Source organism: Suncus etruscus, chromosome 4 (assembly GCF_024139225.1).
Source record: "Suncus etruscus isolate mSunEtr1 chromosome 4, mSunEtr1.pri.cur, whole genome shotgun sequence".
NCBI classification, from domain to species: domain Eukaryota; kingdom Metazoa; phylum Chordata; class Mammalia; order Eulipotyphla; family Soricidae; genus Suncus; species Suncus etruscus.
This window is the reverse complement of record NC_064851.1, coordinates 104,499,643-104,513,661: the sequence shown is the minus strand read 5'-3', so window position 1 is coordinate 104,513,661 and position 14,019 is coordinate 104,499,643. Positions and strand designations below refer to the sequence as shown.

General features: G+C 45.1%; 1 protein-coding gene across 1 annotated transcript; it reads right to left on the bottom strand.

Annotated features, from left to right (window-relative positions):
• Window positions 1-8,417: 8,417 nt before the first annotated feature.
• On the bottom strand, window positions 8,418-9,831 carry LOC126007160 (tripartite motif-containing protein 75-like). Its single transcript, XM_049772640.1, has 2 exons — window positions 9,312-9,831; window positions 8,418-9,217 (listed from the first exon to the last, which is right to left on the bottom strand). Exons 1-2 carry the CDS (start codon window positions 9,829-9,831, stop codon window positions 8,418-8,420), a joined length of 1,320 nt encoding a protein of 439 aa, XP_049628597.1.
• Between the last annotated feature and the right edge of the window lie 4,188 nt (window positions 9,832-14,019).

The window sequence follows — 14,019 nt, the reverse complement described above, 5'->3', positions numbered from 1 at the left end:
TAGTGTGTCAAGGTCAACTGCATCAGAGTCATGACTGGGAGCTCCAAATGCAACTTAGCACCAAGCTGGCTGGCACATCTACTGGGCATTTACCTTTGCAACCCTCTGGCAGCTCCCAGAGTGGCCTGAGAAACAGACACGGGAGGGTTGGAGTGTTTGGCAGGTCATGGCACCAAGTTTGAGCCAGCCCGTAACTGCAACCAAAGATGCTCCAAACTGCAAGAACCTGGCAGTGACAGTGCACAAAGTTGAGTAGACCTGGAAGTGACATGAGGTTAAGCTGCAGAGCACTGTGGGCACCCATGTGTCAAATTTAATAAGCAAAGGGGAAGGGGTCTACCAAGGATTTAAGATAGTCATTGCCTGGGGCTGATAAAACAGGAGAACAGAGACCCTAGTGCCCCCAACAACTGTATCAAGCCTGACTAGATCTGGGCTGTGCCTTGATCCCAAAATAGCAAGGACCAAACACCAAGATGAAGAGGACTCAAGGGTTACCCTGGGGATTAGGTTACAGGGACCTGGGTTTCATGGGAAAATAGGTAAGAGGTGTATTCAAGAGTCTTTAGTATTTCATAAGGTAGATAAATAGAATAGTGGGTAATATGTTTGCTTTGGGCCCAGTGCGAAAGCATAGCAGCTAGGGCACTTGCCTTGCACTTGGCTGACTCAGGACCAACCTTGTTCTATCCCTGGCATATCATATGGTCCCCTGAGTCATCCAGGAGTAACTTCTGATCACAGAGCTAGGAGTAACCTGAGAGCTGCTGGGTGTGGCCCATAAACAAAAAAAGAACAACAACAAAAAAAGATGCTTGCCTTACATGCAGCTGACTATAATTCGATTCTTGGAGTCCCACATGGTTCCCCAAGCACTACCTGGAATGATTCCTGAGTGCAGAAACAGGAGTAAGTCCTGAGTACTGTTGGGTGTGGTTCTAGCATGGAGGTAAGGCACTTGCCTTGCATGCAGAAGGACAGTGGTTTGAATCCCGGTATCCCATATGGTCCCCTGAGCCTGCCAGGAGTGATTTCTGAGCGTAGAGCCAGGAGTAACCCCTGAGGGCTACCGGGTGGGACCCAAAAACCAAAAAAAAAAAAAAAAAAAAAAAAAAGGCAAAAAACTAAGAGGGGCCAGAGCAGTGGTACAAGCAGCAGGGCATTTACCTTGCACGTGCTAACCTAGGGTGGACCACAGTTTGATCCCTGGTGTCCCATATGGTCCCTCAAGCCAGGAGCAATTCTGAGTGCATAACCAGGAGTAACCCCTGAGCATCACCAGGTATGGCCCAAAAGGTAAAAAAAATAAAAAAATAAATAAAGTATCTTTGGTATTTCCAAGCATGCAGTGGCCCCTCCAAAGCTGAACTAGTGCAAGAATGTCTCTTGTTTTGGTTGGACTTTGGAAGGTCCAGAGTGTTCTCTGCCTACTGGAGTGGGGTCAGCTTGCTCCAGTCAGATGTGAGTAGAGCAGGCTAATCTCTCACTCAGCATGGATGAAAGTATCTCTCAGCCACAACTAAGCTGAGCCATTATCTCATCTCTGGACTTTCCTCTAGATCTTGCCATTGGAAGAAGGCATCAGTGTGACTTCCACCAGCTACCTTGCAAGGTGTCATGGAGCCTACTGGTCACTATATCCTGTAGTTTGATACCCAGTCCATGTTGTCAATCAGGATTATTAGGTTGGGCGCCCAGTGTTTGTTTCTTTCTCTTCTCCAAGGTAAAATCCCACACCTTAGAAACCTTTTTCAGACTCCAGGCATTGCTATAAGATTTGGTTTCTCTTGGGAAGGTCAACTCTCTCTGCAGTTCATGAGTCTTTCTTTCTCTGCCCTATTTGTGAAGGGTTTCAGAAACATTTATGTTATTCATCGTGTGTGTGTGTGTGTGTGTGTGTGTGTGTGTGTGTGTGTATTTTTAAGGGTCACATCCAGGGATGCTCAGGCATTACTCCTGTCTTCGCATTCAGGAATCACTCCAGGCAGGCTCAAAGTGTTAAGGTCCCGGAGAATGATGCGTCGTTCAAAGACACCAAGACCACAGTCTCATGCAATAGCAGGGAGTTTATTTTCTTACAAGCATGCAGGGGCTGGTGCTAGAATCCAGCATAAGCCAGAAACTGCCAGCCCTGAGCCATGAGCTTACAAGCTGTATATAGTATTTCAAACAATAGAAAGGCACAGTAGATTGATTTGCTTTAGGAAGTACATGACATCTGGCATTTGCTCAATCACATTTTTGCAAGGTGCAGGTGCAAGCTTACAGGGTTAACATGACCAGGTTAAAACCATGTAGGGAACAGAAAGAAAGTTAAACTATAACTGGGTCTACACGTTCCCACAATTGTGAAGGGAGGTGAGTGATCAGGGTGGTCAGGAAACTCAGGGGAAACTTAAGTTCCCAGAATTGTGAAGGGGGGTAGGTGATCAGGGCAGTTAGCAAACCCAGGGGAAAATTTTCCTTTACAAAAGGACCATATTGGATGCTAGGGATTGAATCCAGGTTGGCTACATTCATGGCAAATGCCTTCATTCCTGTGCTATTGATCTGGTGCAGCCCCTCATCTATATCTATATCTATATATTTTTATGTAGATTCTTTCTTCCTTCCTTTTCCTTCTTCCTTCCTTCCTTCCTTCCTTTTCCTTCTTCCTTCTTTCCTTCCTTCCTTCCTTCCTTCCTTCCTTCCTTCCTTCCTTCCTTCCTTCCTTCCTTCCTTCCTTCCTTCCTTTCATAAATCAGTTTTCTTCTGTAAGTTGGACTCTTCGAGGAAAGGAGCAGTTTGTAGGCATGTTTTATTCTCTCATGACCTCCTGCCTCCAGTATCTAGCTCTGAACCACATAGCAGAGGTAATAATGGTCATTTGGGGGATTCCCTCTCTGCTGGCACTGTGGGTCTGTGCTTGTTTATTTTTTGTTGTTGTTTGTTTTGGGCCAGGTCCTTTGTCAGGCTTATTTTTGTCTCTGTGCTCAGGGATCACTCTCCGTTGGGTTTGGGGGACCCATATGTGGTGACAGGGTTCTAACTTGGGTTGGCTGCATTCGAGGAAAGCACCCTATCTGCTGTATTACTGCTCCAGTCCCTCAGTCCTTATTTACTTAATCCTCATGTCAAACTTTTGATTGGGATCAAACCAGGTTCGTCCAGGGTCAGCAGCATGCAAGGCAAATGCCCTACTGCTGTGCTATCACTTCGAACCCAAGAAAATAATGTTTAATCTAAATATATATATGGATTAGAATGTGGATATTGGGCCTGGAGAGATAGCACAGCGGCGTTTGCCTTGCAAGCAGCCGATCCAGGACCAAAGGTGGTTGGTTTGAATCCCGGTGTCCCATATGGTCCCCTGTGCCTGCCAGGAGCTATTTCTGAGCAGACAGCAGGGAGTAACCCCTGAGCACTGCCGGGTGTGGCCCAAAAACCAAAAGACCAAACCAAACCAAACAAAACAAAACAAAAGAATGTGGATATTGTTTTTGTTTGTTTTTTGGTTCACATCCAGCAGTGCTCAGGAGTTACTCCTGGTTCTACACTCAGAAATAACTCCTGGCAGGCTCGGGGGACCATATGGATGCCAGGATTTGAACCACAGTCCTTCTGCATGCAAGGCAAACTCCCTACCTCCATGCTATCTCCCCAGCCCAGAATGTGGATATTTTAAAATTGTATACTATTTTAAAATCTGATATGTTCCTATCAATTCTGAGCATAATTCTAAGTATAGCATATCATAAACTGAGGAAAATCTCATTTCAGCATTAGAATAATAAAAACTTCAATTTTTAATTTTTTTTTAACCATTGATAATCAAGAATCTACTCTGTGGGGCCAGAGAGATAGCATGGAGGTAGGGTGTTTGCCTTGTATGCAGAAAGATGGTGGTTTGAATTCTGGCATCCCATATGGTTTCCTGAGCCTGTCAGGAGCAATTTCTGAGCATAGAGCCAGGAGTAACCCCTGAGTGCTGCCGGGTGTGACCTCTTCCCCGCCAAAAAAAGAATCTACTTTGTGACCAGAGCATCAACAAGGAAGGATTTAGATAAATGCTGTAGAATTCTAATTAAAAATAAAATGAATTAGGGGTTAGAGTGGAGCATAGCAGGAGAGGTGCTTGCCTTACACACAACCAACCAAACCAAGTTCAATCTCCCAAATTCCATATGATTCCCTGAGCATGCCAGGAATGATTCCTGAGCGCAGAGCCAGGAGTAACCCTGTGAGTGCCTCTGGATATAGCCCCCCCAAAAACAAACAAATGAAAAAGAAGAAATAGATTAAAATTGTAAAGAGATGGTCCAGAGAGATAGCACAGCAGTAGGGTGTTTGCCTTCACTCAGCTGATCCAGGACGAATGGTGGTTTGAATCCTGGCATCTCATATAGTTCCTCTGTGCTTGTCAGGAACAATTTCTGAGCACAGAGCCAGGAGTAATCCCTGAGCGCTACCGGGTGTGACCTTAAAACATAAATAAATAAATAAATAAATAAATAAATACAATTGCAAAGAGGATTTAATATTGTCAGAAAACTGATCAATGCCTGAGGAAAAAGAGAATTTGTAGTTTGATATTTTGGGATTATACCCAGTGGTGTTTAAGACTTACTCCTGCCGGGCGGTGGCGCTAAAGGTAAGGTGCCTGCCTTGCCAGCGCTGCCTTGGACGGGACCGCGGTTCGATCCCCCGGTGTCCCATATGGTCCCCCCAAGCCAGGAGCAACTTCTGAGCACATAGCCAGGAGTAACCCCTGAGCGTTACCGGGTGTGGCCCAAAAACCAAAAAAAAAAAAAAAAAAAAAAAAAAAAAAAAGACTTACTCCTAACTCTGTGCTCCAGGGTTACTCCTGGCGAACTATGGGGACGATGTGCGATGCCAGAGATCATACCCAGATCTACCAGGTACAAGACAAAAAAGATCTAGCAAAAAGAAAAGAGAGATTTATTTCTTCCAGATTTAGGTGCTTGTTTTTCCTCTCTTCATCACCCCAATTCTTTTGAGCTGACTCTAACCTATAGCAAACTTAAATTTCTCTCTCTTTGTTTTTGTTTTTTTTGTTTGTTTGTTTGGGGACCATACCTAGTTATGCTTAGGGTTTACTCTCAAAGGTGGGGGTGCTTAGGGGATTATATGGGATGCCAGGAGTTGAACTGAGGTTGGTCACATGCAAGGCAAGCTCCCTACCTGCTGTGCTATTATCTCTACCCCAAATTTAATTTTTATATGAGTTAAGATGAAAAAATTTCTTTTTTCTCTCTCCCTGGCACCATCTGCACATGACATTTTTTAGTAAATATCTTTTTTTTTTTTTTGAGCAATACCTGGCAGTGCTCAAGGGTTATTTCTAGTTCTGAGATCAGGAATCAAGACTGGAGGGCTAAAAGAATCTTATGGCATGTTGGGGATCAGATTGGGTCAGCAGTGTGCAAGGCAACCGCCCTAGCCATTGTGCTATTACTCCAGCCTCGACACTTTTAGTACATATTCTTGACATGAAAACGTGTGTGCAAAAGTCCCAAAAGAAAATTGGTGGGGGGGGGGACCATATCCAATGGTACAGGGTTTTACTCCTACCTATGTGCTCAGGGATCACTCCTATAATAATTTTCCCTTCCTTCCTCCTTCCTCCTTCCTCCTTCCTTCCTTCCTTCCTTCCTTCCTTCCTTCCTTCCTTCCTCCTTCCTTCCTTTCTTCCTCCTTCCTTACTTCCACCTTCCTTCCTTCCTTCCTCCCTCCTTCCTTCCTTCCTTCCTTCCTTCCTTCCTCCTTCCTTCCTTCCTTTCTTCCTCCTTCCTTACTTCCACCTTCCTTCCTTCCTTCCTCCTTCCTTCCTTCCTTCCTTCCTTCCTTCCTTCCTTCCTCCTTCCTTCCTTCCTTCCTTCCTTCCTTCCTTCCTTCCTTCCTTCCTTCCTTCCTTCCTTCTCCTTTTCTCCCTTTGTTCCTTCCTTTTTTGGGGACGGGGGTCACACCCAGCAGCACTCAGGGATTACTACTGGCTCTACGCTCAGAAATCGCTCCTTGCAGGCACTGAAGACCATATGGGATGCCAGGATTAGAACCACTGTCCTTTTGCATGCAAGGCAAACACTCTACCTCCATGATATCTATTTAACACCTTCCTTCCTTTCTTTTGATGGAAGCTTGGGAGTGGGAAGTTTTGGGCCACACTTGGTGATGCTCAGGGGCTGCTTACTTCTGATTTTCAACTCAAGAATCAATCGTGGCAATACTCAGGGGGCCATATGGAATGCCAGCGATTGAACCTGGGTCAGCTGCTTGCAAAGCAAGCATCCTCCCTGCTGTACTATCCTTCCAACACTGAGATTCTCTTTCAGTGCGAACCACCAGCAGAATCTAATCACCCATCTACCATTATCTCAAGCACCCCATCATCACCAGAGCACCCTTAGGTTTGTATCTCAAAGTTTGTCTTTCTTCTTATTTCCCCTGAAAACAACTTATACCATTAGGGAATAAGCATAAAGGTAACTTAAGAAACCCACAAAGAGTTGAGCAGCAGAGAACTGCAACTTCTTGCATTCACAAGCTCACAAAACTCTTCCTTTCTACATGTGGGAAAAGCAGCTACAGTTCTAACTGTTGGGTTCTTGGGGACACTTGTTTATTTACATATTAGGCTGAGTCCTGGCCCTGCACAAATTCTTCAGAGTTATTCATAGTGAGACACACAGGTCACTCCCCATTTTGGACCCACCTGTCTGTGGCTTGTTACCTCACTTCAGACCCCACCCCTCATCCTTAGCTCTTCTTCCTGGCTTTCTTCCTCTCCGTGCTCACCTACAATAATGATCCAACAGTTTATGTAACCCCACCCAACACAGGATGTCATTTGAGGTGCCCTACAGCCCACCTTAAGCTAGCACCTAGATCATTTTCCTCCTCTAATGACACACAAATCCTGTCTCATAGCCGGAAGTGGTTCCATAGTCTTTATGCTGGGATGACAGAAAAGAGGGATCCTTCTTCTCTCATGGAAGGCTGTCCTAGGTAGAGGGAGTGGAGCTGTTTAGAAAAAGTTCACATTGGCATTATTCTTTGTTTTCTCTAGAGCCTAGTGTTGGTTTTATTTAAATTACTTTATTTAAACACCAAAGTTACAAGGTTGTTCACAATTCAGCTGGGTTTGCTTTTCCTCATTTATAAAGTTGTTCATGATTGAGTTCAATCATGCAACATCCAACACTCTTCACCAGGGCACATTTCTTGCCATCAGTGTGTAACTTGCCTGCCTCTGGTTCACACATTCTCTCCCTCTTTTCATAGATTTATATATTTTTTATTTTTATTTGTTTTTGTTTTCTAGGTCACACCAGGCAGCGCTCGGGTATTATGCTTGGCTCTACATTCAGAAATCACTCCAGGAAGGCCCGGGGGACCATATGGGATGCCAGGATTTGAACCACCATCCTTCTGCATGCAAGACAAACGCCTTACCTCCATGCTATCTCTCCGGCCCCCCTTTTTCTTTAGATACTATAGTTGGTGTGTTTTGGACACTGTTGCTGAAAGGGTAACATTACTATCATTTTCTCTCTTTTCACCTCCCAGTTCTCCATCCACTGCTCTTTCTTAGGTTATAGTTGTTTATTTTTGTTTGTTTGTTTGTTTTATGTTTTGTTTTTAGTTACTGGCCCACACCTGGTGGTGATCAAGGGTTACTCCAGGCTATGAACTTAAAAATCTCTCCTGACAGGCTCAAGGAACCCTACGGGGATTCTGAGGCTAGAAATCAGGTCAGATGCGTGCAAGGCAAACACCCTCACTGCTAGGCTTTTGATTCAACTCCATAAGGGTGTTTTAAAATGTTGTCTACACACATCACTATCTTGAACATAGGAAAATGTTTGGGTTTTGGGGCTCTGTTTTATGTTGTTTGAGGATCTAATGAGCAATACTCAGGAGGCCCAATTATTGCCAGGGGGCTTGAAGTTCAAATAAGGAGAAAATACTCTTTTTTGGGGGGGCACACCCGGTGGTGTCAGGGGTTACTCCTGGCTGTCTGCTCAGAAATAGCTCCTGGCAGGCACGGGGGACCATATGGGACACCGGGATTCGAGCCAACCACCTTTGGTCCTGGATCAGCTGCTTGCAAGGCAAACGCCGCTGTGCTATCTCTCCGGGCCCGAGTAAACACTCTTGGGTATTGGCAGGGGACCCTTGGTATGGGAACATCCCTGAGACTTGATGGTGAAATTCTCTAAAACACATTGAGGGCACAGAGCGCTCTGCTCAAAACTTGGCCAGAAGTGGGCACAGGATGAAGATAGAGAGGAGGGGTAGGGAGATTGTGACAAACACACCAGCACCAGACTGCAGATAGGACTCCGACTTTATTACTCCAACTGGGTTATACAGGAAGCAAACAAGGCAAAGAAGTGGACGAGGGACTTGCCATCAGCTCAGACAAGAGTCATGGAAAACGTTATGGACGAGGAGCCAAGACAGAAATAGGGCAGGAGCTTTCCCGTAAAGCTGCCATTGAGTGTGCAGAAGTGGGAGCAGTTAACCAAATTGTAAAAGGCAACTTTTTCCAAGTCATAGTCTAGAAACACGCCAACGCTTAGTGCCTGGTGCGTGTCCAAATGGACCCCAGTGAGCTGCTGAAGTTGCCAGCAGCCATCACCCGGGGACGGAGTGCCCGCAGCATTTCGGGGGAACGACTCCTTGCACACCCCTAAGTACCACAGACCCGAGCCTCGGATTTCTACCTGCCAGAAGTGCCGGCCCCCTTCAAAGCCCTGCATGCCCAAGATGGCTACTAGGGAGGTGAAGGCCTTGGGGCTAGGGTCCGACGTGGATCCACCTGCTCTGCCAAGGGGGTGAAAACTGACTGTTTTCCGGTCCTGGGAGACAGCGAGACTGGGGTGGGCAGTATCAGGATCCAGGGTCAGATGCACCAGAAAATGGTCCTTGAGGTTGTGCAGGCCAGCATAGTGTGGAGGCAACAGGAGAGCCGGCTCCATAAATTGGTAGGAAAAGGTTGCGGGAAGCTCCAGGCCGCCCCAATTGCGCCACTGCCTGTGCATGTGCCCAGCGCCCCTCAGCAGCGCCAAGTCCGTCTGCACCAGCAGACGAAGGATGTCTCTCAGCAGTGACTTGAAGGTGGAGCCAATGTCTGACAGCTGGATTTGGCTATCATTGATCTTCTTGGAAAATCCTGTCATTTGTCTCGATAGCTCGTTCTGAAGAACATCTTCCTCTATTTTCAAGAAATTCTTCAAGTGCTCAGTCTCGCAGATTACATCACTCCTCCTTTCTTCTACCTTTTCTATCCATCCTTGTCTTTCCAACACCTGCCTTGCGAAGACGGTTTTTTGCCTCTTCCAGCTGCTTCCCCAGCCGCCCCAGGCAGCTCTTGAGCCTCTGCCTGTGATGAGCAGCAGCTTCTCCAATGGGCGTCAGGTCATGGGCCTGGTGTTCAGGGGAGTCACCGCACCGGGTACACAGCAGCTCCAGGTCGTCTTCGCAGAACAGGCTCAGGACCTGCTGGTGTCTCTTACAGCAGTCTCTGCCCTCCTCTTCTTCTCCCTCCTCTTCCACCAGCTCTGCGACCTTCAACCTCTTGCTGGAAAGCTGCTGGACCAGTTTAATCATATATCCCAGCTGCGTGTTCCTCTGGGTGTGACCGTGTGTGCAGGGTTGCAGGCACACTGGGCAGGGGAGGACGTCCTGCAGGTGCTCCCAGCGCTGCTGCAGGCATGAGGCACAGCAGTTGTGGCCACAGCCCAGGGTCACTGGTTCTTGCAGGAAATCTCGACACAAAGGGCAGAGGGCCTCTACGCACAGCTCAGCCAGGGAGGCTTCCAGTGCCATAGCTGCTCCTGGTGCCAGAGGTAAGGGATGGGTCATGCCAGGAACTGTACAGCAAGCAGCTTGGGGAGCTGTAACTGACCTCTGCAGCGCCCCTCCCAGCTTTCTGCAGTACCTGGAAAGGAAGCTGCAGTTCACCCTCTGGTTTGGTAGGAGGCGCCAGTCCAAGAATTGGAAACCTAAAGGCAATGTTGGGATAGAAATGCAAAATTTAGATTGTGGAGAACTGATGAATCCAAGAGGTTTCCAAGAAAATGAGACTTTGGGCAGAGCACATAGAAACATTTGTGCCAACCCTCAATCTGCAATTATATAAACAGATTTGTGCAAACCTAAACCTGGGAGTTTAGGTTTATCCAGCAGCACCAGGATTGCTCCCTACCCCCACCCCCACAGCCTTAGTGCTGCCTTCCCCTATACTTGCTCTTGAGAACCCACAGTATCACTAGCTCTGTCCACCGCAAACTTTTGCAAAGGTCCTAAGGATGTTTTTCCTTGTCTCTCTGAAGCATCCCCACCTCCATTCTGTCTTTGGCCCAGTTCACCTTGGTCCAGTGATGCGCTCAATCCTAGGCTGGACTGTCTCCAAAGCCAGGGTGCTCTTTGCTCCTTCTTTCCTCAGAGCCCACCGGAGTGGAGCACTCAGGGAAGCAGCAAGGGCTTGCCCAGCTCCTGCACTGGACTAGGCCTTTATAGCAAGGTGGGTGGGTCCTTTTCTCCCACCTTATTGGTCAGAAGCTAATCTCTCTTTTTTTTTTTTCTTTAGAAGCTGATCTCATCAGGATCCAAGCAATGATTGGCTCCCAAGGATGTCTCCAAACATTCTCTCTATTCCCATCACTGCTGGGTGGGGACTTTCCCACTTGTCTTCTCTTGCACTTCATCTCCTCCTTGATGGGGCAGGAATCTCTTTGCTTGTCTTTTTTTCTTTTTTTCCCATCTTGATTCAGATTCCTTCAACCAAGTATTTTTAATATCTCGGAGAGATAGCATGGAGGTAAGGTGTTTGCCTTTCATGCAGAAGGACGATGGTTCAAATCCCGGCATCCCATATGATCTCCTGTGCCTGCCAGGGGCGATTTCTGAGCATAGATCCAGGAGTAATCCCTGAGTGCTCCTGGGTGTGGCCCAAAAAAACTAACAACAACAAAAAAAAAAACCCAACAAAACAAAACAAAAATAGCTCCTGACCCTTTAATCACACACACACACACACACACACACACACACACACACACACAGAGTTTTCCTTTTTTTTGTTTATATTCATAATCTATTATACTATTATAAACAGCACAGGCTCCACTAACTCAGAGTCTCGGGAGCTTCAGTACTCTCTGCTCCAATTATCCTGAGGATAATCGGAGCAAAGTAAGGTGGGGCTGTTACCTGCCAATAATAGGCAGATAAAGGAACAATAAACCTGGTTACAACCTACTTGCCCAGAAACCCTCAATGTGTAGCTGATGGAATTCTGCCTTGATCTTCTGAAACTTTCTGAGTTCCTGGATCATCTTTGATCTGTATTTTTATCCTTTATCAGCAGTTACATTCATCACTTCCATATGTGTTTTCTGCTTAAGAAAACTACTGTGATATAATTACCACTTTTTTGGTGTATCATAGTAAGACTATCCATTCCTCTTGCAACTCTTGTTTATTCTCTGAGCATAGTTTAACAAAAATAAATACAGGAAGAAGAGATAGTACAGCAGTAAGATGCTTGGCTGCACATAGCTCACTGATTTTAAACCTGGCACTGCACATGATCAACAAAAACCGTTAAATATAACATTTATATAAATATAATTTATGTGTTTGTATAAAATCATATATTTTATATAATTTGTGTATTTATATAAATATAAGATATATTTATATAAATCACATATCATATAATATATACTTTTATATTTATGTAAATATATTCATATAAGTAATTAATTATATCTACTTTGAATTCTATAATTAATTATATATACTTAAAATAAATCCATCATAAAACATTAAACGTTTGAGCTCAGTATAGCATTTGCATTGCAAGAAAGTAAAAAAATCGTATCAGTAAAATAATGCCCCCTAGGAATTTTATTAGCAGTTAAACAAAAGCCTTACTGCCAATATTGAGGCATGTGACTTACACTACTTGGGTGTGAGTGCACTTGTCACCCCACAGAGGTCTTCTAACTCTCAATAGTAGTTTGATTTTATTCATTATCCTCTTCCACATTCTTTTTTTTTTTTTTTTGGTATTTGGGCCACATCGGTGATGCTCAGGGGTTACTCCTGGCTATGCGCTCAGAAGTCGCTCCTGGCTTGGGGGACCATATGGGACGCCGGGGGATCGAACCGTGGTCCATCCAAGGCTAGTGCAGGCAAAGCAGGCACCTTACCTCTAGCACCACCGCCTTGCCCCTCTCTTCCACATTCTTTTTTTTCTTTTTTTTTTTTGGTTTTTGGTTTTTGGGTCACATCCGGCAGTGCTCAGGGGTTACTCCTGGCTGTCTGCTCAGAAATAGCTCCTGGCAGGCACGGGGGACCATATGGGACACCGGGATTCGAACCAACCACCTTAGGTCCTGGATCGGCTGCTTGCAATGCAAACACTGCTATGCTATCTCTCCGACCCCAAGACTCGATATTTTTAAAGGTCAGTTATAACTGTTGAATATCATGCAGTGACTCCTCAATGCAACATCAAATAATGTCTTTTCTTGTAGTGCAACAACTTACAAGTTGTTTGCCTTGTAAGCAGCCTATCCAGGTTTGATACCTAGCAAGCTCTATCTTCCCCAGAGCCTGCCAGGAGTAATTTGTGAGTTCAGAGTCAGGAAAAAACTCCGTGGATTGCTGAGTATGGCTCAAAAACAAAATATACAATAAAGGAAAGAAAGAGAAAAAAAGGTGGGAGAAAAAATGAGAGAGAAAGAAAGAAACAAAGAAATAAAAGAGAGAAGGAAAGAGAGAAAGAATAAAGAAAAAGGGAAGGAAGTAATAAAAATAAACAGTAATAAATTGACAACTGGACTAAAAGGACTATCAAAGCTAGAATGAAATTTCTTTGGCTCTAAATTTGAACAAACCATGTTGAGCAAGATGATCAACTATCTAACTTAAACCCAAATTTCACCATATCAGAATTAATCCATTTTTCAGTTCCATGCAAATGTAATCAGTTTGTTCTACATCCTTGAAGAATGCCATTGGAGCTTTGATAATGATTAATGAATACGTATCATGCCTTGCATAGAATGGTTATTTTAACATTAACCTACAGTCTATGAGCAAGAAACATTTTTCCTTTTTTTTCATGTGAGTCTTTTAGCAATGACAAAATTTTTGATGTGTAAGACTTTTACTTCCATTATAAGATTTGATTCCAAGTTACTTAATTCATTTATAAATTAGTGAGTTATTTAGGGGGGCCACACCTGATTGTGCTCAGGGTTACTCCTAATTCTGCACTCAAGGATTATTCCTGGAGAGTCTCTGAGGATTCTATGGTTCCAGGGGTTGAACTAAGGTCGCCCAAATGCAAAATGACAGGAGTGGGGGATGGACTGGGTCAGTGGATCTTTTGCTTGCAGAAAGTTTTGATAAATGATGTCACAGGGTCCGTAAACAACAAATAATATGTTAGACCCAGGAATAAATAGGGAAGTGTTCGTTTTACATGCGGCCAACCCAGGTTCAATCCCTGGCATCCCATATGGTTCCCTGAATATTGCCATAAGTAATTGGGGGGGTTGGTTTTGGGGTCATGCCAATTGACGCTCAGGGGTTACTCCTGGCTCTGCACTCAGAACTTGCTCCTGGCAGGCATGGGTTCCTATGGGATGCTGGGAATCAAACCACTGTCAGTCCTGGGTCGGTCATGTGCAAGGCAAATGCCATACTGCTGTGCTATCTCTTTGGTGCCTGCCATGAGTAATTTCTTTCTTTTTTTTTGTTTGTTTGTTTATTTTATTTATTTATTTATTTTGCCACACCTGGTGACACTCGAGGGTTACTCCTGGTTATGCACTCAGAAATCGCCCCTAGCTTGGTGGACTATAGGGGACACCGGTGATCCAACCAAGGTTCATCCTGGATCAGCTGTATGAAAGACAAACGCCCCCATCGCTAGGCTCTCACTTCGGTCCTTCCATGAAAAATTTCTGATTGCAGAGCCAGGAGTAAGCCCTGAGCACA